Genomic DNA, 27369 nt, shown 5'->3' on the forward strand with positions numbered 1-27369 from the left:
GAGATTCATACTAATTATTTATTAATGGGCTAAAAACATACACAGACAAATTCTATTTAAAAATTGTAATTTTTAAAAATCAACCATAAAATCTGTACACCAGTATCATAGTAGTGAGTCTAGACATGCTGCACTGGACTGACAGGCTTATGCAACTACCACGGCTCAATGACTACAGAAATGTTTCACGTTTTCCGGGAGCTATTAATATGCGAACCACGGACATTCAGCAAGCAGCAACAGACCTACAGTGCAACATTTCACAGTATCATCTAGGACATATGTCTGATAATTTGCCCCAAAAGTTATATTGGTTTAGTTCAGCTGGACAACATGTTAACACCAAATCACACAGACAGCATTGACATTACAGCACTTGACTTAATTAAGCATTCTTAAATAACAGCACATGGCTCCTTAGAACGCGACCCATTATACACAGGTGGTCCACAGAAAGGGATACCAACACGTCACAGAACGTTGCTGCAAGGTTGGTTCCTCTTGTATTTTGCGGAACATATGAAGACAAATACAGGCAGAATTAGCATTTGAGAGACCCATTCCACCACTATATAACGTAATGGTCAATAGTTAGTCTAAGAGGCAAATGGAAGGGGGGGGGGGGGTGTCCTATAAGTTCCTCTATGGCTAAAAACAGAAGAGCAAAATTTAGAGAGGGAAAACTTAAATGACTTGATTCCTTGGCAGACATTTTTCATAGTTATTGGTGGTCCATTGATAGCAGCATTGGAACGGAGGATAGAAGTCTTGGGAATAGGGTGCCATTTGGGACGCAGACCCATATATACCGTGGCCCTGGGTCTCTGGACACTGCTTATTGGGTGCCTTCCATTTGCAAAACACTACCTCTTAAAACAACACCTCAAGAATTTGAACAGTACCTTCAACATCTCTTAAAAAATAGTGTACTTTTTGTCTTTGAGGCGCAAGATGAATAAATCATGATAAAAAATTAAATCAAACTTGTTAAAACCAAGTCATATGTTCCAAACCTGGACCTTCTCGGCCACCACGCACCAGTTGGCGTGGTCGAAGCAGGAGTAAAGGACGTGGAGCTCTTGGACGTGGCTCTCGATCAGCTCCGCCAGCTCGCCCTCCCGGAACACGTGGTAATAGCGCAGACACGAGGTGGCCTCCGGCTCCCCTTCACTGTCCTGTTTGAGGTCTCCTGGTGGGCCTGCTTCCCTCTCCCCTGGTCCCTCTGTGTGCTCCCTCTGGTAGGAGGAGACCAGGTCAGGCAGGGCCACAGAGCCACACTCCTGGACCAAGGCAGTAGGGACACTGGTCTTCTCTGTGGAGTTGGAGTGGTTGTCGTTGCCATGATGTCTCTGGCTCCTGGCTAAGTCTGTGACCGAGTCAAAGACATCTTCCTCCGAGTTGTTCCTGGAGAAGCCAGAAAAGAGGCTGGACAGCTGCTTGATGAGGCCCGCTCCCCTGCCTCTGCGGCCGACCTTTCCCCCCTCCGCCTCCCCAAGCCGGGAGGAGACGGTGCTGATGAGTTCCCTGGAGGTGGATCTGGAGATGGTCAGGCTGCCAAAGTCAAAGACCGAGTCCAGGGAGCGTGAGAAGAACCAGAGCCTGTGGCTCTGATGGGGACTGCAGGTCATTTCCTCTTTGTCCAGCATGGACGATGTGCTTTTCACCTTCCTGTTCTTGTCGCTGTAGAGGCATTCTTGGATAGGTAAGAAAATAAATCTTACTTGGTTAGTCCAAACACACACACACAATAAAACATATTTTAGGGGTTAAGAGCGTTGCTCAAGAGCACAACAGCAGGGGATTGCACCTGGGATCAACAACAAAAAAATAGCAGCCTTCCAGATATTAAACCAGCAACCTTTCGGCACCTAACCAGCTACCTACCGCTCATGCTCTGTACAGCGCCCCTCCTCCTGGGTGTGGGCCGCTCCCTGCCCAGGGTGGGGGACGGGGGGTTGGGGTTCCAGGGCACAAAGATGTCCTGCTTCTGAAACTTCCGCCGTGTCTGCTCCATGGCCCACACGTAGATCATGATGCGCCCGCCCACGCGCAGGGTCCTTGCCATTTCCTTTATTGCTCGAATACGACGCTCTTTGGTGGACAGATGATGGATGACTAGAAGGAGAAAAAACATTTTGAGGGTTGGAAAGTTGAGCAGTTCAGCTTTGCAACTAGGAAAGTGGTGGGCATTGGAGCTTCTTGTACAGTATTGTCACAAGTTCAACAGATCTTTCTGAATGGCAAGTTCAGAATGGGAGGGGGGGCATTGAGATAGCGAAGAGGGTTCAATAATAGCATAAGGGGCATCAAAATATTTATTTATTTCAAAAGTTTTAAATTCAAATGACTTCGTCGCTATACTTGTGCTATACTTGTGCTCTGAAGGCAGCGGCAGTAACTGTTCGACCTCCTGAGGCCACTGAGGGGCCAGTGTTTATGATTATTAATACTGTCCTAGGGCAAATGATCACCTGAATCCTGCCTACTCACGCGTTGGTAATTAGACACCGCTTTACCTTGCAATAAAACCATTCATTATTTCCCCAAACATACCCTTGTTATCTTGGTAACCCGGCTGCTGAGGCAACAAGGGCGCTGTGCCAGGAAGTGTATCTCATGTCAACTATGAAACTGGCCTCGTTTTCAACATTCGATTCATGTCACAACCGCTCTGATTTGAAGTGAAGCACTGAACATGAACAGCTACATGATACCCAAGCAGAGGCAGTTGGGAGTATGTTAAATGGGAAATTTGGGATTCAAAAACAACAAAACGGAACCAGACACTTTTTTGGGTAAACAGCTTTGGGATGGGCTGGAGAAATGGAACCACTCAAATTCATAGACAGAGCTATGGTTGCAAGGACTGACCATCCATGAGATAAACATTTTTTTTAACCATGTTTTGAAGCTGTACAGTATTTGTTTACAAATTACGATTGCAACATTTACAAACAATGGAGTAAAACCAGCTTATATTTTGGATGGTGAGGTAAGACAGTTCAACTAAGCTCATGAGGCATGCATACATTATATTTAAGCAGTAAGGCCCGTGGGGGTGTGGTATATAGCCAATATACCACGGCTAAGGGCTGTTCTTGGGCACAACGCAACGCCGTGGTATAGCCGTGATATATTGGCCATATATCACAAACCCGAGGTGCCTTATTGCTATTATAAATGTAATTTACCAAAAAAATGTAGTTACCAATGTAACTAGAGCAGTTAAAATAAATGTTTTGTCGTACTCGTGGTATACAGTCTGATATACCACGGCTGTCAGCCAATCAGCATTCAGGGCTCAAACCACCCAGTTTATAATCAATGGCCATATATCATGAATTTAGAAGTCCAAAAATGTATGTACCAATCCCACATTTCCCCTTTAAATTGAAGAGAGATGGATAAATGAATGTGATGCATGTGAGCTTCATGCCAAAGACGATTTTCAAATGTAAATTGGATATACAAAGCTTTTTTTTTTATTGAATTGAATGAAGTGCCCAGTTAGCCTAACACTGGGTCCCAAATCACCCTACCACAGTTCTTGATTTGGGCCGGAGCTTTCCAGAGCACCGTACTGGCACCTCTAATTTTTGGGGAATTGCATTTTGGCTCCTCTATAAAACAAAGTAGCATATCGCAGGCCCAGATTCACATACGGAGGTAAAAAAAAAAGGTTGATCAAAGCATGAAGGCAGGATCTGCATTGAATAGCCATGGAGAGCAGGCATTCAGTTCCTGATTCCGTTTTCTTCAAGTTTATTTGCCGCTAGTCTGTGAATCTGCATTACAGTAGGCTGTTAAAGATTGCGTTGGTACTGAAAAGGACACAACTTCCAACATTCTGGCACAGCCAGAAGAGGACTGGCCACCCCACAGAGTCTGGTTCCTCTCTAGGTTTCTTTCTAGGTTTTGGCCTTTCTAGGGAGTTTTTCCTAGCCACCGTGCTTCTACACCTGCATTGCTTGCTGTTTGGGGTTTTAGGCTGGGTTTCTGTACAGCACTTTGAGATATCAGCTGATGTATGAAGGGCTATTTACAGTGCCTTGCGAAAGTATTCGGCCCCCTTGAACTTTGCGACCTTTTGCCACATTTCAGGCTTCAAAACATAAAGATATAAAACTATTTTTTTGTGAAGAATCAACAACAAGTGGGACACAATCATGAAGTGGAACGACATTTATTGGATATTTCAAACTTTTTTAACAAATCAAAAACTGAAAAATTGGGCGTGCAAAATTATTCAGCCCCTTTACTTTCAGTGCAGCAAACTCTCTCCAGAAGTTCAGTGAGGATCTCTGAATGATCCAATGTTGACCTAAATGACTAATGATGATGAATACAATCCACCTGTGTGTAATCAAGTCTCCGTATAAATGCACCTGCACTGTGATAGTCTCAGAGGTCCGTTAAAAGCTCAGAGAGCATCATGAAGAACAAGGAACACACCAGGCAGGTCCGAGATACTGTTGTGAAGAAGTTTAAAGTCGGATTTGGATACAAAAAGATTTCCCAAGCTTTAAACATCCCAAGGAGCACTGTGCAAGCGATAATATTGAAATGGAAGGAGTATCAGACCACTGCAAATCTACCAAGACCTGGCCGTCCCTCTAAACTTTCAGCTCATACAAGGAGAAGACTGATCAGAGATGCAGCCAAGAGGCCCACGATCACTCTGGATGAACTGCAGAGATCTACAGCTGAGGTGGGAGACTCTGTCCATAGGACAACAATCAGTCGTATATTGCACAAATCTGGCCTTTATGGAAGAGTGGCAAGAAGAAAGCCATTTCTTAAAGATATCCATAAAAAGTGTTGTTTAAAGTTTGCCACAAGCCACCTGGGAGACACACCAAACATGTGGAAGAAGGTGCTCTGGTCAGATGAATCCAAAATTGAACTTTTTGGCAACAATGCAAAATGTTATGTTTGGCGTAAAAGCAACACAGCTGAACACACCATCCCCACTGTCAAACATGGCGGTGGCAGCATCATGGTTTGGGCCTGCTTTTCTTCAGCAGGGACAGGGAAGATGGTTAAAATTGATGGGAAGATGGATGGAGCCAAATACAGGACCATTCTGGAAGAAAACCTGATGGAGTCTGCAAAAGACCTGAGACTGGGACGGAGATTTGTCTTCCAACAAGACAATGATCCAAAACATAAAGCAAAATCTACAATGGAATGGTTCAAAAATAAACATATCCAGGTGTTAGAATGGCCAAGTCAAAGTCCAGACCTGAATCCAATCGAGAATCTGTGGAAAGAACTGAAAACTGCTGTTCACAAATGCTCTCCATCCAACCTCACTGAGCTCAAGCTGTTTTGCAAGGAGGAATGGGAAAAAATTCAGTCTCTCGATGTGCAAAACTGATAGAGACATACCCCAAGCAACTTACAGCTGTAATCGCAGCAAAAGGTGGCGCTACAAAGTATTAACTTAAGGGGGCTGAATAATTTTGCACGCCCAATTTTTCAGTTTTTGATTTGTTAAAAAAGTTTGAAATATCCAATAAATGTCGTTCCACTTCATGATTGTGTCCCACTTGTTGTTGATTCTTCACAAAAAAATACAGTTTTATATCTTTATGTTTGAAGCCTGAAATGTGGCAAAAGGTCGCAAAGTTCAAGGGGGCCGAATACTTTCGCAAGGCACTGTAAATACATTTGATTTGATTTGATCTGATTCAGTATAAGCAGGCCCAGGCCCTGGTGAGGAGAACTAAGAGGTCATGTTGGCGTTGGTTCTGTGACACCATTGGAAGGGCGACACCTGTGGGAGAAGTGTGGGGGATGATTAAGACGATGAGTGGGGTCAGAAGGGCGTGGGATAATCCAGTATTGATGAGTGGGGCCAGAAGGGAGTGGGATAATCCAGTATTGATGAGTGGGGCCAGAAGGGAGTGGGATAATCCAGTATTGATGAGTGGGGTCAGAAGGGAGTGGGATAATCCAGTATTGATGAGTGGGGTCAGAAGGGAGTGGGATAATCCAGTATTGATGAGTGTGGCCAGAAGGGAGTGGGATAATCCAGTATTGATGAGTGGGGCCAGAAGGGAGTGGGATAATCCAGTATTGATGAGTGAGGCCAGAAGGGAGTGGGATAATCCAGTATTGATGAGTGGGGCCAGAAGGGAGTGGGATAATCCAGTATTGACGAGTGGGAAGGATGTGCCAGTAACAGATGAGGAGAGATGATGTCCAAAGCATTTGTCCAAGTGAAAACCTGGTTAATTTGTCAGATGGAAGGGCAGAGAGAGAATGAGAGAGAAGCATCCAGGAGTGCTAGATAGGAGTGAGGATGTAAATTATGCGTTGAATGCACAAAAGGGAAATAGGTAAGACTGGGTTACCTTCACCTGGGAAATTTGAGGTGTGCCATGTTATGTTGGCCCATCTTATTGTTGAGGCACTGGATAAGGTATTGGTGTTGTACAAGAGTGTGGGAGGAAGGTAAACTACAGTAGTGGTACCAATCTGAAAGGCAGGGAAGGACACGAGGCCAACAAGCTATCGGCCAATAGCTTTAACATCACATGCATTTAAGATTATGGAACGTATGATTACAGAGAGGCTAACTTACTTCCTGGAGTGCAAGGGGCTAGTATCGCCACATCAGAGTGGGTTCAGGAACGTTAGGGGAACTATGGACCCAGTGCTCTGCTTAGAAGCAGAGGTCAGGAAGGCTCAAGTGAACAAGGAGACTGTTGTATCTGCCTTTTGTGATGTGGTCAAAGGTGTATGATATGATGTAGAAAGAGGGGTTGTTTATCGAGCTCAATATTCCGGGGGTTAGGAGGAAGAACGTACACCTGGATAAAGGATTTCCTGTTTGGAAGGTCTATCCATGTGAGGTTGGGGAAGCCTCTCAGGCAGCTACCTGGTGGATAATGGTACACAGCAGGCGAGCATGATTAGTTCTCTGTTGTTCTCAATCATGATCAATAATGTTTACTCTCAGGTACAGCCAGATATTGGGAGGTCGTTATTTTGCAGATGGGGAAAATGGGAAAAATGTGCCATACATAGTCAAGAAGGTACAGGAAGTAATTGAGGAGGTAGAGCGGTGGGCATTAATGACATCTTAGGGCTAGGCCCCTTTTTTTCTCCATTTCTGCCTGAATGATGTGCCCAAAGTAAACTGCCTGTCGCTCAGGCCCTGAAGCCAGGCTATGCATATAATTGGTACCATTGGAAAGAAAAGACTAAAGTTTGTAGAAATTGTAAAATAATGTAGGAGTATATAACACAATAGATATGGTAGGAGGAAGGGGGACCATGTATGGACCATGTATGTTGCATTAATCCGGTCTGATGGGGAAGGAGTGGGGGGGGGCTGGGCGTTCCTCACTGAGGACCATGTATGTTGCATTGATCTGATCTGTAATAGACTATAGCAGTGAATGGTTCGACAGCCCGGACCTCATTTGAATGGCTAGATGTCATACAGGGGAAAGGACTCAAAATATGTAGTGGGGCATTTCAGACCTCCCTAGTGTCTGGACTACAGGTGGGGATGGGGGATATGCCATTGCAGATTAGGAGACACCAGCTGGCAATTAACTATTGGGTCAACCTACAGATACATGGGGTGTCTCATCCTGAGAAAGGGGTTTTACAGGCATGCTGGGAACATGAGCGAAGACAGAACAGAGCGTTTGGGTGGGTCAGTAATACCCAGACGAGGGAGACAGGACTGTATGGAAGGGAGTTTTAGTCCAACGGTAGCTATTCCTGTGAATCCACCATGGCTGCTCCCGCCTCCAGTAGTCTGGCAGTGTTGGGGAGATTATGGAAAGATAAGGAGGGTGTTGATCCATCTGATGTGTTTAAGAGACATCTGGATACTGTGTACTTCACTACATTCCGAAGGAAAATGATGTACTTTTACTCCATACATTTTCCCAGACATCCAAAAGTACTCGTTACATTTTGAATGCTTAACAGGCCAGGAAAATTGTGAAATTCACACACTTATCAAGAGAACACGTGGTCATCCCTACTGCCTCTGATCTGGCGGACTCACTAAACACATATCGATCTTTTGTATATAATGTCTGTGTTGGAGTGTGCCACTGGATATGCATACTTTTTAAAAACAAAATGGTGCCGTCTGCTTTGCTTAATATAAGGAATTTGAAATTATTTATACTTTACTTTTGATCCTTAAGTATATTTTAGCAATTACATTTACTTTTAATACTTAAGTATATTTAAAACCAAATACTTTTACTCAAGTGGTATTTTACTGGGTGACTTTCACTTTTACTTCAGTCATGGGCAACCATCCTCAGAGGTGGCACTCTTTTGTTCCAGCCCTGGTCTAACCACATTGTAGCATTAACATCAGCTGCTCAACAGAACCTCAATAAACAGACTAGGGTGTTTCACGGCTAGATCAAAAGACAAGCCCGCACACCCAGGAGCTCTCCAGACGGAGGGTTGACCACATGTGACTAACCGTGCAGTTCTACTTTGTGGGGGTTAAGTGCCTTGATCAATGGCACAATGGCAGGAGACGGTAGGTCTACCTACATGGGATCAGACACAGCAGCCTTCCAGTGTCAATAATGCTTACTTTTTCATGTAGGCTATAATAGTCATGAACAATATGTACAAACCCTTAACAATGAATAAACAGAGGTCTCTATAGCACAATGCAATTTGTGAACTTCGATGAACATAATCTAATGGACCGACCTGGAAGAAGACAGCTCCTGCACTTTCATCCTAAGTCAAGCACTATCCAGTGGATACCTGGATACCTATCCAGACACTTCCGATATGCAAACATTGTAGGGTTAGGCCCGAGGGGGAGTGAGGAGGACAGTGAAAAGAAAGTAATGGTAGCAGGAGTGTGAGTCAGAATGCAAGCCAGTTGGTCTGACCCCCAATTGAACCGGGGTCAGACACACTAACCGCTAGACAACACAGGCCAGTACCCTCCCATGTTGAGTTGAAGCATTGGCCTACCTGCGATAGAGAGGACACCGTCAAAGCAGCTATCCCTGTAGGGCAGCCTGAGGCTGTCACACAGCTGCACCTCGTGGCCCTGGCTCCAGGCAGAGTCCACCAGGGGGCGACACACGTCACAGCCCAGCTTGAACACACTGCCGTTGATGTGCAGGTACTTGCCATTGCCACAGCCTGTGATGGGGATGAGGGCAGATAATCAACAACAAACACCAGGTCCCAGTCCTGATTCTCCCCCCTTCTCCCAAACTGTGCACTTGCTCACTCACAATCATAGATTTCAAAGAATTGGATTGGTGTAAGCACTGGCTGGAGGGAGTTTCCACCATTGTTTAATCCATGACCGGGAGTGTGCATGTGCACCCTTTCGGAGAAGGGCAGAGAATCAGGATGCAGCCTAGATGTCAACCCCAGGAGAAAGACATGCATGAGGCCAGTATGAAATGGCACCCTATTTGCTTGCCTATACGGTGCACTCCTTTGGGAGTGCTACTTGTGTTTTGACATTGACATCATGACTTGAATAAAGGCCATCTCAGAATGACTGGTACTTTCGAGTGTGAAAACCAACTCCCTAGCGGGAAATTAAGAATATCACACACCATCTTAGACACTAGCTGAAAGCAAGAGTCAACCAAAGACTAATTTGCTTGTCAACAACAAAACATTGCATCATGAAATCAATCAATAGCAGGTAGAAAAACTTAAGCAGCATATGTTATTGGACTTTTTGTTAGTTTCAATTGAACTCAGGCCACCAGAGATAGTCAGTGGTAGGACAGACCGAGGCCAGTATTAAGACAGAGACACATACCCACTTAATGCATGTCCATCAGCAGTAGAACAGACACAGTAGCGTACATACCCACGTCAGCGATGATACTGCCAGGCTCATGGTCCAGTAGGAACTGGCGCACCTTGGGCCAGGCCTTGTAGCGGCTGTCGTTAAAATAAGGAGCAATCTTCTCGTAGACGCTGTGCACATGCTCCCTCTCCAGCCGAGTGGCAGCCTCCTCCATCACGGTCATCCAGGCTCGCTCATAAAACCAGCCCACCTCAGCCGCACAGCTACAGGGCAGACGATAACAACAGGTTGGATTTCCAAGGGAGAGGTAGCATTCCAAATGATACCCCTATTCCCCAGTGTACTACATAGGAAATAAGATGCCATTTGGGACATAACGCGAGTGTTCTTATGGGATAAGTTCAGGACAAGTAGTCCCTTGTCCAGTGGTGTAAAGTACTTTAAAGTAATACTTAAGTCATTTTGGGGGTGGTATCTGTACTTTACCTTACTATTTATATTTTTGACAACTTTTACTTCCTGAAGAAAATAAATGTACTTTTTACTCTATACATTTTCCCTGACACCCAAAAGTACTCGTTACATTGAGTGCTTAGCAGGATAGGAAAATGGTCCAATTCACACACTTATCAAGAGAACATCCCCGGTCATCCCTACTGCCTCTGATCTGGCAGACTTACTTAACACAAATGCTTTGTTTGTAAATTATGCCAGAGTGTTGGAGAGTGTCCCTGGCTATCAGTAAATAAAAATGTAAAAATAAAATTGCGATGTCTGGTTTACTAAATATAAGGAATTTTAAATGATTTATACTTTTGATACTTAAGTATATTTTAGTAATTACATTTACTTTAGATACTTAAGTATATATAAAATCAGATACTTATAGACTTATACTCAAGTAGTATTTTACTAGGTGACTTTCACTGTTACATGAGTAATTTTCTATTAAGGTATCTTTACTTATAGAAAAGTATGACAATTGGGTACTTTTTCTACCAATGCCTTTGTCCCATTTCCACCCACCCAAAAATCAATTCCATTCATACAAAACACAACCCTGACCTTTTTGTTCAGGACAGGTAGTCCCTTGTTCCATTTCAAAACATTTTCTGTCGTTTTGTTCCTACAGAACACGACCCTGGCCTTTTAAAATGTCCCTACATGATTAACAAAAGTATTCTTAAATCAATCAATATAAATGATTGGTGTGAGAATTACAATGCCAGTATGGATGGCAAACCCAGCAACATCATAGCAGATTTAGCATGATTGCTAGAGGTCAAGAAAGGTTCAAGGACAGGCAAAATAGAGGATCCTTACGTCATTAGGGACAGATCCAAATTCACAGAATGATTACCTGGAGGAAAGTCATGCTTTTTCTATTTCAGGCAAAGGGAGGGTTTAGTATATATATATATATATATATTTTTTTTTTTATCTGGTCCAGGGGAGGGTCATGTAATATGAAATGTATTACATTGCTATATTTCTAAGTGTTTTAGAATTAGTTGCTTATTAGGATATATAAACTATATAAAAATAATTCGTAAAAATCCAAATAACTTCACAGATCTTCATTGTAAAGGGTTTAAACACTGTTACCCATGCTTGTTCAATGAACCATAAACAATTAATGACCATGCACCTGTGGAATGGTAGTTAAGACACTAACAGCTTACAGACGGTAGGCAATTAAGGTCACAGTTATGGAAACTTACGACACTAAAAAAAGGCCTTTCTACTGACTGAAAAACACCAAAAGAAAGATGCCCAGGGTCCCAGCTCATCTGCGTGAACATGCCTTAGGCATGATGACTGCAGATGTGGCCAGGGCAATAAATTGCAATGTCCGTACTGTGAGACGCCTAAGACTAGAAGTCGACCGATTAATTAGGGCCGATTTCAAGTTTTCATAACAAAAATCGTTAATCTGCATTTTTGGACGCCAATTATGGCCGTTTACATTCCACTCCATCAGGAGACTGCGTGGCAGGCTGACCACCTGTTACGCGAGTGCAGCAAGGAGCCAAGGTAAGTTGCTAGCTAGCCTTAAACTTATCTTATAAAAAACAATCCATCTTAACATAATCACTGGTTGACGACATATGGTTGATGATATTACTAGTTTAACTAGCTTGTCCTGCTTTGCAAATAATCAATGCAGTGCCTTTTTTCATCGATTCACAGCCTACTTGGCCAAACGGGTGATGATTTAACAAGCGCGTTCGCAAAAAAAAGCACTGCCGTTGCACTAATGTACCTAACCATAAACATCAATATCTTTCTTAAAATCAATACACAAGTATACTTTTAAACCTGCATATTTAGTTAAAAGTAATTCATGTTAGCAGGCAATATTACCTAGGAAAATGTCACTTCTCTTGCGTTCTGTGAAAGTAGAGTCAGGGTATATGCAGCTGTTTGGGCTGCCTGGCCCGCTGCGAAATGTGTGAAGACCATTTCTTCCTAACAAAGACCGTAATTAATTAGCCAGAATATTACATAAGTATGACATAACATTGAAGGTTGTGCAATGTAACAGCAATAATTAGACTTATGGATGCCACCCGTACGATAAAATACAGAACGGTTCCGTATTTCCCTGAAAGAATAAACGTTTTGTTTTCGAAATGATAGTATCCGGATTTTAACATATTAAATGACCTAAGGCACGTATTTCTGTGTGTTTATTATGTCACGAACCGGCTCAAAGCCCGTAACAAAGGGAGACAACGTGGAGATAAGGAGTAACAAAATATATATTTATTAACTAAAGCAACTAAGGAAAATATACAATGATGTGTGTAATCAGTAGTGTAAGTGAGTTTTGCGTGCATGAATGTGATAATGCAGGGTGTTGAAAGGTGCCAAAGCAAACAAACAAAAGGCCACCAAGAACCACAACACAATCTACAAAGGTGTCTGCCTGGAGCGAGTCTCTTCCATGAATATGGAAGAGGTCTATTTATCCTGGGAGACACCTGGCCCAGGTGTTTCCCATGAAGCTGACGACCCTCCCAACTCCGCCCACCGGCATCCTAATAAGGAAACAAGAACAAAGACAGAATACAGCAGACAGAGTGGGAGGGTCGTCACAATTATATTATAATTAAGCCCGTCATTTGATATTTGATAGAGCAGTCTGACTGAGCGGTGGTAGGCAGCAGCAGGCTCGTAAGCGTTCATTCAAACAGCACTTTCCTGCGTTTGCCAGCAGCTCTTCGCAATGCTTGAAGCACAGCGCTGTTTATGACTAAGCCTATCAACTCCCTTCTCAAGAATTTCCCTGAATTTAGCACCATCCATCATTCCTTCAATTCTGACCAGTTTCCCAGTCCCTGCAGATTAAAAACACCCCCACAGCATAATGCTGCCACCACCATGCTTCACTGTGGAGATGGTGTTCTCGGGGTAACGGGGGGGGGTTATTAGGTTTGCGCCAGCGTTTTCCTTGATGGACAAAAAGCTACATTTTAGTGTCGTCTGACCAGAGAGTACCTTCTTCCATATGTTTGGGTTGTCTCCCACTTGCCTTTTAGTGTACACCAAACGTGTTTTCTTATTTTTTCTTCAAGCAATGGCTTTTTTCTGGCCACTCTTCCGTAAAGCCCAGCTCTGTGGAGTGTACGGCTTAAAGTGGTCAAATGGGAGATAATCCAATATCCGCGGTGGAGCGGATGGGCCTGGTCTGTGAGTTTTGGTGGGCAGACCTCTATTGGCTGGTTTGTTGTGGTGCCATATTCTTTCCATTTTTTTACTGATGGAATTAATGGTGCTCCGTGAGATGTTAAAATGTTCAGATATTTTTTTATAACCCAACCCTGATCTGTACTTCTCTATACCTTTTCCTGGACCTGTTTGGAGAGCCCCTTGGTCTTCATGGTGCCCCTTGCTTAGTGGTGTTGCAGACTCTGTGGCCTTTCATAACATACATATATACATACACACACTGAGATCATGTGACAAATCATGTGAAACCTAAATAAAGTCCGCCTGTGTGCAAACTAATTATGTAACATCTAAAGGTAATTGGTTGCACAATATCTTATTTAGGGGCTTCATAGCAAAGGGGGTGAATACATATGCACACACCTCTTTTCAGTTTTTTATTTTGTCAATTTTTTTGGAAACATGGTTAATATTTCAAAATTTCACTTCACCAATTTGGAATATTTTGTGTATGTCCATTACATGAAGTCCAAATGAAAATTTATTTAAATTACAGGTTGTAATGCAACAAAATAGGAAAAACGCCAAGGAGGATGAATATTTTTGCAAGGCACTGTATTCCAGCTCAGTTTCACTTCCATTCACTAAACTCTACTAATCAACTCAATCAATTAATATTATGTAATCACTTGTGAGACGCAAGGCTCCCCTGCCCAGTGCTTAGCCTCTGAATGACAAGAGAGACTAAAATTAGTTCACAGTTAACACAAAAAGATCAGCCCCAAAATGAATAACAAAGACTTCTGTGTTTGGGAGAAATTGTGCTCTTGTTTCTTTTCTCTCTGGTAGTCAAGATCATTTAAACAGTACTTTATGTTGCCCTCTCCTACTTGCTGCAATTACATTATAGGCAACAGGATTTAAAAAAAATATATAACCAGGTAAAGGTTTGGACACACCTAATCATTCCAGGGTTTTTCATTATTTTTACTATGTTCTACATTGTAGAATAATAGTGAAGACATCCAAACTATGCAATAACACATATGGAATCATGTAGTGACCAAAAAAAAGTGTTAAACAAATCAAAATCTCTTTGATATTCTTCAAAGTAGCCACCCTTTGGCTTGATGACAGCTTTGCTCCATCTATCTCTCTGATTTGAACAGACACAGGCCACTGACCTTTAAATCTCAGCAGTTGCTAAAGGCTTTCTGCTGTGCAATGCGAGTCGGTTAGGCTAATGAAGATACTGCTAGGTAGTGTTACTTCCCCGCAGAGTACCATTGTAGAGATTAAAGAGGAACAGCCAGAGCGCGGCTTGAGCCAGAAATCCTGCAGTTATAGGGAACATGCCCCATCTACCACCTGTGCTATAAGGGCCGCTTTCTAGGACACAGATTAAGCCTAGTCCTGGACTAAACTTTGTAATCATTGTTTTTTGTTTTCAAGTGAAATGTCTAACTGTTTGAGCAGGGTTTCCCAAACTCAGTCCTGGGTCCATTTAACAAACCATACGACTCTATGCACAAGGACTACTTTGAACAATTTACACGGAACATTTGACAAAAAAACACATTTACTTGAACAATGCAGATGCAAAGTTTGGAAACAGAATGACAGTTTGTGCCATGTGTGTCTTTATTCTGTTACCAAACTTTGCATCTGAGCAGAAAGATCAGAGTCTCTGTTACCGTGGAATTTCCCCATACAGTAGTTACAGACTGATTATTATTTAACTTCGATTAAGCTGATAATGCTACGAGGGTCTCAGGGGCCACAATAGAGCTAAATCCGTTAGATCAGGATTGATTACATTGATGTACCCTTACCCTATGAAAATATGCTTCATTCTAATCCTAATGTCTAACCCCATCAGAAGTTTGTAAAATGAAATGCAGTAAAAAATATATAAAATATTTAAGTGGTTTAACAATGTATTAAGCCAAATATATATTCTAGACAATACACGCATGCTTCTGAAATGTGGTTCACGAGCTCCAATACATTGACTGAAAAGTGATATGATTTACCATACATTGGTAGACGCATAAGTAATTGTTGTCCTCTTTTAGACAAATAAAAGGGGAAACTTCCCTTTCAACAACTCATACAGTGGTTCCTAGCCCATTACATTACAGTCATTAAAGGAAGGCATCTTCTGTACGGGGGGAGGTAAGGTTTTGGAAGCACAAGGACCTTATTTTTCATATCAGTGAGATATCATTATCGAAAAAGAAATTTTTTAAATTGATACACACCTTTATACGGTTAGTGTTCCCACATGGCCATATCTCCATTTTACAGCACGTGTTTACGGAAGACAGAGGGACCACCTGTGCTAATTAGCTACAGTATATTGTATGCTCTGAACACCTGTGTGTAATGGAAGGCCGCCAGAAATGTATTATCACTGAAAAATACAGTCTGCTGCAACTGTGACGAAGCAGGTTAAAACAGTTAACAGTGCGCAAATCTCACCATCTTCCTCATCAATCTTAAAAACAGTTCTGTAGCAATGAGGTTTGTACAGTAAGCTATAGGCCCAATACATTATCACTGCATATTGGCTTCGCTTTAATTTCCCTGCCAACGCATTGTTGTTCGGATCATTTAAATAATGCAGTGCCTTGCGAAAGTATTCGGCCCCCTTGAACTTTGCGACCTTTTGCCACATTTCAGGCTTCAAACATAAAGATATAAAACTGTATTTTTTTGTGAAGAATCAACAACAAGTGGGACACAATCATGAAATGGAACGACATTTATTGGATATTTCAAACTTTTTTAACAAATCAAAATCTGAAAAATTGGGCGTGCAAAATTATTCAGCACCTTTACTTTCAGTGCAGCAAACTCTCTCCAGAAGTTCAGTGAGGATCTCTGAATGATCCAATGTTGACCTAAATGACTAATGATGATAAATACAATCCACCTGTGTGTAATCAAGTCTCCGTATCAATGCACCTGCACTGTGATAGTCTCAGAGGTCCGTTAAAAGCGCAGAGAGCATCATGAAGAACAAGGAACACACCAGGCAGGTCCGAGATACTGTTGTGAATAAGTTTAAAGCCGGATTTGGATACAAAAAGATTTCCCAAGCTTTAAACATCCCAAGGAGCACTGTGCAAGCGATAATATTGAAATGGAAGGAGTATCAGACCACTGCAAATCTACCAAGACCTGGCCGTCCCTCTAAACTTTCAGCTCATACAAGGAGAAGACTGATCAGAGATGCAGCCAAGAGGGCCATGATCACTCTGGATGAACTGCAGCTGAGGTGAGATGAACTGGATGAACTCTGGATGATCTACAGCTGAGGTGGGAGACTCTGTCCATAGGACAACAATCAGTCGTATATTGCACAAATCTGGCCTTTATGTAAGAGTGGCAAGAAGAAAGCCATTTCTTAAAGATATCCATAAAAACTGTTGTTTAAAGTTTGCCACAAGCCACCTGGGAGACCAAACATGTGGAAGAAGGTGCTCTGGTCAGATGAAACCAAAATTGAACTTTTTTTGGCAACAACGCAAAACGTTATGTTTGGCGTAAAAGCAACACAGCTGAACACATCATCCCCACTGTCAAACATGGTGGTGGCAGCATCATGGTTTGGGCCTGCTTTTCTTCAGCAGGGACAGGGAAGATGGTTAAAATTGATGGGAAGATGGATGGAGCCAAATACAGGACCATTCTGGAAGAGAACCTGATGGAGTCTGCAAAAGACCTGAGACTGGGACGGAGATTTGTCTTCCAACAAGACAATGATCCAAAACATAAAGCAAAATCTACAATGGAATGGTTCAAAAATAAACATATCCAGGTGTTAGAATGGCCAAGTCAAAGTCCAGACCTGAATCCAATCGAGAATCTGTGGAAAGAACTGAAAACTGCTGTTCACAAATGCTCTCCATCCAACCTCACTGAGCTCGAGCTGTTTTGCAAGGAGGAATGGGAAAAAATTTCAGTCTCTCGATGTGCAAAACTGATAGAGACATACCCCAAGCGACTTACAGCTGTAATCGCAGCAAAAGGTGGCGCTACAAAGTATTAACTTAAGGGGGCTGAATAATTTTGCACGCCCAATTTTTCAGTTTTTTATTTGTTAAAAAAGTTTGAAATATCCAATAAATATGTCGTTCCACTTCATGATTGTGTCCCACTTGTTGTTGATTCTTCACAAAAAAATACAGTTGTATATCTTTATGTTTGAAGCCTGAAATGTGGCAAAAGGTCGCAAAGTTCAAGGGGGCCGAATACTTTCGCAAGGCACTGTATATATTTCAAACTTTGAGGTAATCTATATGATCACACAGTAATATATACACATAATATATAATAATTATCTTCTGAATATACATAATTCTCTTCGATTATAATCACAGCTGTATATATTCCCCCCCAAGCAGACACATCGATGGCTCTGAACAAACTTTATTTGACTCTTTGCAAACTGGAATCCATACATCCTGAGGCTGCATTCATTGTAGCTGGGGATTTTAACAAGGCTAATCTGAAAACAAGACTCCCTAAATTGTATCAACATATCGATTGCGCAACCAGGGCTGGAAAAACCTTGGATCATTGTTATTCTAACTTCCGCGACGCATATAAGGCCCTGCCCCGCCCTCCTTTCGGAAAAGCTGACCACGACTCCATTTTGCTGATCCCTGCCTACAGACAGAAACTAAAACAAGAAGCTCCCACGCTGAGGTCTGTCCAACGCTGGTCCGACCAAGCTGATTCCACACTCCAAGACTGCTTCCATCATTTGGACTGGGATATGTTTCGTATTGCGTCAGATAACAACATTGACGAATACGTTGATTCGGTGTGCGAGTTCATTAGAACGTGCGTTGAAGATGTCGTTCCCATAGCAACGATTAAAACATTCCCTAACCAGAAACCGTGGATTGATGGCAGCATTCGCGTGAAACTGAAAGCGCGAACCACTGCTTTTAATCAGGGCAAGGTGACCGGTAACATGACCGAATACAAACAGTGCAGCTATTCCCTCCGCAAGGCTATCAAACAAGCTAAGCGTCAGTATAGAGACAAAGTAGAATCTCAATTCAACGGCTCAGACACAAGAGGTATGTGGCAGGGTCTACAGTCAATCACGGACTACAAGAAGAAAACCAGCCCAGTCACGGACCAGGATGTCTTGCTCCCAGGCAGACTAAATAACTTTTTTGCCCGCTTTGAGGACAACACAGTGCCACTGACAAGGCCTGCAACGAAAACATGCAGACTCTCCTTCACTGCAGCCGAGGTGAATAAAACATTTAAACGTGTTAACCCTCGCAAGGCTGCAGGCCCAGACGGCATCCCCAGCCGCGCCCTCAGAGCATGCGCAGACCAGCTGGCTGGTGTGTTTACGGACATATTCAATCAATCCCTATACCAGTCTGCTGTTCCCACATGCTTCAAGAGGGCCACCATTGTTCCTGTTTCCAAGAAAGCTAAGGTAACTGAGCTAAACGACTACCGCCCCGTAGCACTCACTTCCGTCATCATGAAGTGCTTTGAGAGACTAGTCAAGGACCATATCACCTCCACCCTACCTGACACCCTAGACCCACTCCAATTTGCTTACCGCCCACAGTCCACAGACGATGCAATCTCAACCACACTGCACACTGCCCTAACCCATCTGGACAAGAGGAATACCTATGTGAGAATGCTGTTCATCGACTACAGCTCGGCATTCAACACCATAGTACCCTCCAAGCTCGTCATCAAGCTCGAGACCCTGGGTCTCGACCCCGCCCTGTGCAACTGAGTACTGGACTTCCTGACGGGCCGCCCCCAGGTGGTGAGGGTAGGCAACAACATCTCCACCCCGCTGATCCTCAACACTGGGGCCCCACAAGGGTGCGTTCTGAGCCCTCTCCTGTACTCCCTGTTCACCCACGACTGCGTGGCCACGCACGCCTCCAACTCAATCATCAAGTTTGCGGACGACACAACAGTGGTAGGCTTGATTACCAACAACTACGAGACGGCCTACAGGGAGGAGGTGAGGGCCCTCGGAGTGTGGTGTCAGGAAAATAACCTCACACTCAACGTCAACAAAACTAAGGAGATGATTGTGGACTTCAGGAAACAGCAGAGGGAACACCCCCCTATCCACATCGATGGAACAGTAGTGGAGAGGGTAGTAAGTTTTAAGTTCCTCGGCATACACATCACAGACAAACTGAATTGGTCCACTCACACAGACAGCATCTTGAAGAAGGCGCAGCAGCGCCTCTTCAACCTCAGGAGGCTGAAGAAATTCGGCTTGTCACCAAAAGCACTCACAAACTTCTACAGATGCACAATCGAGAGCATCCTGGCGGGCTGTATCACCGCCTGGTATGGCAACTGCTCCGCCCACAACCGTAAGGCTCTCCAGAGGGTAGTGAGGTCTGCACAACGCATCACCGGGGGCAAACTACCTGCCCTCCAGGACACCTACACCACCCGATGTTACAGGAAGGCCATAAAGATCATCAAGGACAACAACCACCCGAGCCACTGCCTGTTCACCCCGCTATCATCCAGAAGGTGAGGTCAGTACAGGTGCATCAAAGCTGGGGCCGAGAGACTGAAAAACAACTTCTATCTCAAGGCCATCAGACTGTTAAACAGCCACCACTAACATTGAGTGGCTGCTGCCAACACACAGACTCAACTCCAGCCACTTTAATCATGGGAATTGATGGGAAATGTAAAATATATCACTAGCCACTTTAAACAATGCTACCTAATATAATGTTTACATACCCTACATTATTCATCTCATATGTATACGTATATACTGTACTCTATATCATCTACTGCGTCCTTATGTAATACATGTATCACTAGCCACTTTAACTATGCCACTTTGTTTACATACTCATCTCATATGTATATACTGTACTCGATACCATCTACTGTATCTTGCCTATGCTGCTCTGTACCATCACTCATTCATATATCTTTATGTACATATTATTTATCCCCTTACACTGTGTATAAGACAGTAGTTAGATTACTTGTTGGTTATTACTGCATTTTCGGAACTAGAAGCACAAGCATTTCGCTACACTCACATTAACATCTGCTAACCATGTGTATGTGACAAATAACATTTGATTTGATTTGATTTAATACCCCATAATGACTAAGTGAAAACACATTTAGAAATGTTTGCTAATGTATTAAAAAGAAAAACAGAAATTTCACATTTACACAAGTATTCAGACCCTTTACTCAGTACTTTGTTGAAGCACCTTTGGCAGCTACTACAAACAAGTATTTTTGGGTATGACGCTACAAGCTTGGCACACCTGTATTTGGGGTGTTTCTCACATTCTTCTCTGCAGATCCTCTCAAGCTCTGTCAGGTTGGATGGGAGCGTTGCAACACGGCTATTTTCAGGTCTCTCCAGAGATGTTCGATCAGGTTCAAGTAGATCTGGTAGGGCCACTCAAGGACATTCAGAGACTTGTCCCGAAGCCACGCCTGCGTAGTCTTGGCTGTGTGCTTAGGGTCGTTGTCCTGTTGGAATGTGAACCTTTGCCCCAGTCTGATGTCCTGAGTGATCTGGAGCAGGTTTTTATCAAGGATCTATGCACGTTGCTCCGTTCATCTTTCACCTAGATCCTGACTAGTCTCCCAGTCCCTGAAAAACATTCCCACAGCATGATGCTGCCACCACCATGCAGTATTTTTATTAACCTATGTAATTGTAAAAACATGGACTTTGTAACAGTGGTAAGGGCATGAAAGCAGCAGAAGGAAAGGCAGGTTGACGTACTCAGTGTCGAGTTATTGACAGGTCTTGGTGATCCAATGGTGAAAGACCCATATCATACAAAATATACAAGTAGATTTACCAAATATACACAGGCAATAGCCCAAAAGAAATAGCCTCTGTATCAGGCTTAACTTGTCCTCCCTGACCAAGGCCCTACTCCCACGATTGCTCAGTTTGGCAGAGGGGGCCAAAATTAGGAAGAGTCTTGGTGGTTCCAAACTTCTTCCATTTAAGAATGATGTTGGCCACTGTGTTCTTGGGGACCTTCAATTTTCAGGATGCTGGGGAAACTCCATTAAATCCAATCAATTTAATTTACCACAGATGGACTCCAATCAAGTTGTAGAAACAGCTCAAGGATGATCAATGGAAACAGGATGCACCGGAGCAAAATTTGTCTGAATATTTACGCAAATCTTTTTTATTTTTAATACAAATTTCTAAAAACCTGTTTTCACTTTGTCATTATGAGGTATTATGTGTAGATTGATGAGGAATATTTTTTATTCATTACATTTTGGAATAAGGTTGTAACGTAACAAAATGAGAAAAAAAGTCAAAGGGGTCTGAATACTTTCCGAATGCACCGTATGATTTGCACTCTTTCAGAGTTCTAAAAGCAAGCACAGCAGAAACTGGTTACTCTTTAGTTGACAAGGTAACTGCTGTTTAACTTTACATACAAAAAACTAAACTAGTGTTTATTCCCAGTGCTGAGCTAGTATTGTAACTGACATGTAACGTTAGCGAATGTTTAATCCCCTCTCGACCGAGGTGAATTAGCTGCACTAGCTAGTAGCTACCACATTCAGGTAGAGGCTGAATATCAAATGAGCAAAAATACCTTCAAATAGTTTAAATTACCAGGAGATTCTCACATGGCCCCAATATTAGGCTATCTGTATTACTGGGCTAGATCAGCCAATATGTTAGATTGAAGATAGCAGAGTTGGAGAGACGTGCACTTTCTCTTGAGCTATTTTAAAGGATACCTTCTAGGAGTGGGAAGATTTTCAGACAGACATTTTTTATTTATTTTATTTGACCTTTATTTAACTAGGCAAGTCAGTTAAGAACAAATTCTTATTTTCAATGACGGCCTAGGAACAGGTTAACTGCCTGTTCAGGGGCAGAACGACAGATTTGTACCATGTCAGCTCAGGGGTTTGAACTTGCAACCTTCCGGTTACTAGTCCAACGCTCCAGAAATGTGGGTGATTAGTATTTAGAACTTTCTAGGCAATATAGGAAGTAAATTTCCTTGGAAAGAGAACTGCGATGTGCTTCTCTGCTCATGCATAGGCTATATCCTACTCTATTTAATTGAGACCACACGCACCTGATCTTGCAGGTAGCTACTGAACTGGAAGCAGCATGAATAACACACTTGCTACGTTTTGCTTAGTCCAATAGAATATCGCCCACCTATTAGGAGGACAATTTGCAGGCAGAGGCAAATAAAAGGGTAATCAATACTTAAATGAATAGGCGCAATGGTCGCTCACCATAGTAACCTAACCTATGTGTGCTTTGTGCCTTTTCAATGATGATTCCATGTTTTGATTGCAGGTCGACTCACGTTGGTTGAGCGCCCTCCACTTCTTTCCATTATCTTTTTTTTACACACACTGTCACCTGAAGTATAATCTTATTTGATATTTAACTGCCACGTGATTCTCTGCCTATGTAGGCAGCCTACTCTATTTTAATGAGACCACACATACTAGGAACACTTGAACGCTCACGTCCAACTGTGAGAAGCAGCAAAATCTGAGTGTGTGAATAATGCGAAAAGGATGTGAGGCTAACGCATACCAAGCAGACAGAGGACCGTTTCCAAATAATCTGTGGGACAACAGAAATATTTGAATCCCAAAGTCATCTGTCTGACTGTCCGCAGACTGTGCTGCAATGATCTCTGTCAAACCCGCAGGTCCTTCAGGCGTCCCACAGGAATGGAACCCTGCTCATCATGTCTTAGCAAGACGAGATGGTGACAGGGGTCCCAGCAGGGTCAGACAGCCAGGGAAGACCAGTCTGTGAGGTGAAATTTTGCAGATACAATACTTAATTCTCTCAGTGCAGCAAACACTGGACAAGCCATATGCTATTTTAATGCAGTCTGACAAACCTCCAACGTTGATATACAAACTATCATGAGTTGATATAGGCTTTTCCCGATGACACAAAACATTTTATTTAACTAGGCAAGTCAGTTAAGAACAAATTCTTATTTACAATTACGGCCGACCAAAACGCATCCTGCGGGGACGAGGGCTGGGATTATAAATAAAAACTAAAATATAGAACACCACAATACTACATAAAGAGAGTCCTAAGGCAACACAGCATGGCAGCAACACAACATGGCGGCAACACAACATGGCGGCAACACAAAACATGGTACAAACATTATTGAGCACAGACAACAGCACAAAGGGAAAGGTAGATAGAACATTACATCACGCAAAGCAGCCAAAACTGTCAGTAAGGGTCCATGATTGCGTCTTTGAATGAAGAGATGGAGATAAAACTGTCCAGTTTGAGTCTGTTGCAGCTTGTTCCAGTTGCTAGCTGCAGCGAACTGAAACATGTAAAACAAAAGTGTGAAGACCTGGTAGAAGCTATTGATGATGATGAATGGACACATATGTTTGAATGTCCAGTCATGTTCATATCATCTCAGACATAAATTACTACAGTTTAAGACCATCCATAGAAAGTACTATATGCCAGTGAAACTGAATAACATGCACTCAACAATGTAATTCCTCTGCTAGAGGTGTATAACACAAAAGGGGACACATTTGCATATGTTATGGTCTTGTAAAGGCTGGCTGAATTCTGGCAAACAGTATGTTATTTTATCTCTGCATGTCTACAGATTCACTCTTCTTATTGGTTTTGTTTGCTTGGAAATGTTGATACTGGAGACCTATCTGAAGAAACTGTTTAACCAAGCATTTATAGCAGATAAGAAACATGTCCATTAATTGGAAGGTTGGTTATCCTGCCAGAGTGTCAAGTTATGCATCAATAGCTTTGATTTATTACCAGATTAAGGGAGCAACTTGCAAAAGGTCTGGATGCCTAATATGGAATACATTATGACTGAAGGAGTCTGTATTGAAAACATTCATACTTCTGGGGAGATAACAATTTAGGCAATCCCTAGCTGATGGGCTGCTCAGTCCTTGCCATGTGGGTCTGCCGTCCTGTGGGTTATCACTCTGGCTTTGGCCTAACACACCCAAAACGAAAAATACATGTTTTCATTAAGATCCTAAACCTGAGTAGGTTGTGTGGTTTGGGGTTACATACACCTTAGCCAAATACATCTAAACTCAGTTTTTCCACAATTCCTGACATTCAATCCTTGTAAAAAGTCCCTGTCTTAGGTCAGTTAGGATCACCACTTTATTTTAAGAATGTGAAATGTCAGAATAATAGTAGATAATAAATTATTTCAGCTTTTATTTATTTCATCACATTCCCAGTAGATCAGAAGTTTACATGCACTCAATCAGTATTTGGTAGCATTGCCTTTAAAATGGTTAACTTGGGTCAAACGTTTTGGGTAGCCTTCCACAAGCTTCCCACAATAAGTTGGACGAATTATGGCCCATTCCTCCTGGCAGAGCTGGTGTAACTGAGTCAAGTTTGTAGGCCTCCTTCCTCGCACATGCTTGAGGGATTGAGGTCAGGGCTTTGCGATGGCCACTCTAATACCTTGACTTTGTTGTTCTTAAGCCATTTTGCAACAACTTTGGAAGTATGCTTGGGTTCATTGTCCATTTGGAAGACCCATTTGCGATCAAGCTTTTAACTTCCAGACTGAGGTCTTGAGATGTTGCTTCAATATATCCACAATTTTCCTACCACATGATGCCATCTATTTTGAAGTGCACCAGTCCCTCCTGCAGCAAAGCACCCCCACAACATAATGCTGCCACCCCCATGCTTCACGGTTGGAATGGTGTTCTTCGGCTTACAAGCCTCCCCCTTTCCCCCCCAAACATAACGATGTTCATGATGGCCAAACAGTTCTATTTTTGTTTCATCAGACCAGAGGACATTTCTCCAAAAAGTACGATCTTTGTCCCCATGTGCAGTTGCAAACCGTAGTCTGGCTTTTTTTTAATGGCGGTTTTGGAGCAGTGGCTTCTTCCTTGCTGAGCGGCCTTTCAGGTTATGTCGATATAGGACTCGTTTTACTGTGGATATAGATACTTTTGTACCGGTTTCCTCCAGCATCTTCACAAGGGCTTTTGCTGTTGTTCTGGGATTGATTTGCACTTTTCACACCAAAATACATTCATCTCTAGGAGACAGAATGAGGGGTCTGACAGCTGCGTGGTCCCATGGTGTTTATACTTGCGTACTATTGTTTGTACAGATGAACGTGGTACCTTCAGGCATTTGGAAAATGCTCCCAAGGATGAACCAGACTTGAGGTCTACAATTTTTTTTCTGAGGTATTGGCTGATTTCTTTTGATTTTCCCATGATGTCAAGCAATGAGGCACTGAATTTGAAGGTAGGCCTTGAAATACATCCTCAGGTACACCTCCAATTGACTCAAATGATGTCAATTAGCCTATCAGAAGCTACACTACAGCACAGTCAACTTAGTGCATGTAAAATTCTGACCCACTGGAATTGTGATACAGTGAAATAATCTGTCTGTAAACAATTATTGGAAAAATTACTTGTGTCATGCACAAAGTAGATGTCCTAACCGACTTGCCAAAACTACAGTTTGTTTTCAAGAAGTTTGTGGTGTGGTTGAAAAATGAGTTTTAATGACTCCAACTTAAGTCTAAGTAAACGTCTGACTTCAACTGTATGTTTTTTGTTTCCAAAACGTTCCCTTGGGAACAAAAAAAAATTAAGGTGGGAACTGGGAAGTTACTTGTTTTGGGAGAGAGTGGAGTTATTTACTGGACTGGTGGGGCTCGGGCTGGCAGGTCAGTCTGACTGAAATTTGATATAGAGGATGTCTTAATAAAGTCAATCAAAAGTCTACTTAGTTTTTCAAGTTGTTCATTTGTTAGTCTATTGGTTAAAGGTGCAACAATATTTATTATTGAATTACCCTTGATCTTGTTCAGTCTGATTAATCACATTAAACATACTTAATAATGATCTCTTACCTAGCTTGATGACAGTGGGCATGTTTGCTTACTTTTTGTTGTAAATAGAGACAGCATATTGGATTGTGTAAAAATGCAAGAAAATAGCTTTAGATGTCCCCCAAACAACCTGGGGGAGGACCACCACCAGATTATGTCCCCCCCACTTCTAAAACCAAAGTGGTGCCCCTGGTGTACAGTAAGTGTATATTTTGTCATTGTGGAATTATTCTGATGTGATAGTAAAGGGCTTTATGTTTCTAGAATCATATCGCAATTGAGAAATCAATTTATTTTCAGATGGTATTTGGCTGTCAGAGCCAGTTTACCGCTGAAAATAACATACAAGGTTCTTGGACCTTAAAATTAAGAATACATCTTGGGTTTAGTGGGCTAACCTTTTTCGGTTACTGTACCACTGTCAGGCAAATTAATTTTGGTCTGCCTGGAGTACCCCTGAAGTGTCCCTCATGTGCATTTTACCAGTAGGCCTAAGGTCTCATGAGACTTCTCAATTATCAACTGTGGCTAGGCCAAGTACCCCTGGTTGAGAACTAGGCTGGGAACAACTGCATTTGTACATATACTCTAGCTAGCCTAAAGAGACCGCTCTACGTTCTACTAGAACCACAAATTCATCCGAGAACGTATCTTCGCGTAGCATACTCACTTACATTTGTATCGCGTACAATCGGCAACAATGTAACATCATAATTACCGTAAATACTTCTGCCGGCCAATTTATCGTGTCGGCTACATGTCAGCAACGGATGAAATATGTTCAAATCGGTTGTCAGCGTTGATAAAGGTTGAGTGAAATTGGCGTTCTGATTCAGTCCTATTTTGACTAGATGGGATACAGTTTATGTCAGAATTGACTTTCCGTGGCAGGTTAGGATAATTTACGCTGCAGGTAAAGCGAATTGATGTAGCAGGTCAGGAGAATTAGATTAAGGTTATGAAAATGGTTATGGTTAGCTAGAATGAAAAATAATTAAA

The 27369-nt window shown here is 42.5% G+C and overlaps 1 protein-coding gene across 1 annotated transcript; it reads right to left on the minus strand.

Annotated features, from left to right (window-relative positions):
* On the minus strand, positions 1 to 27369 carry trmt9b (tRNA methyltransferase 9B). Its single transcript, XM_021587237.2, has 5 exons — positions 27089 to 27369; positions 9842 to 10044; positions 8977 to 9150; positions 1885 to 2115; positions 1 to 1693 (listed from the first exon to the last, which is right to left on the minus strand). Exons 2-5 carry the CDS (start codon positions 10002 to 10004, stop codon positions 999 to 1001), a joined length of 1263 nt encoding a protein of 420 aa, XP_021442912.2. The 5' UTR covers positions 10005 to 10044; positions 27089 to 27369; the 3' UTR covers positions 1 to 998.

Source organism: Oncorhynchus mykiss, chromosome 27, assembly GCF_013265735.2.
Source record: "Oncorhynchus mykiss isolate Arlee chromosome 27, USDA_OmykA_1.1, whole genome shotgun sequence".
Lineage (NCBI taxonomy): Eukaryota > Metazoa > Chordata > Actinopteri > Salmoniformes > Salmonidae > Oncorhynchus > Oncorhynchus mykiss.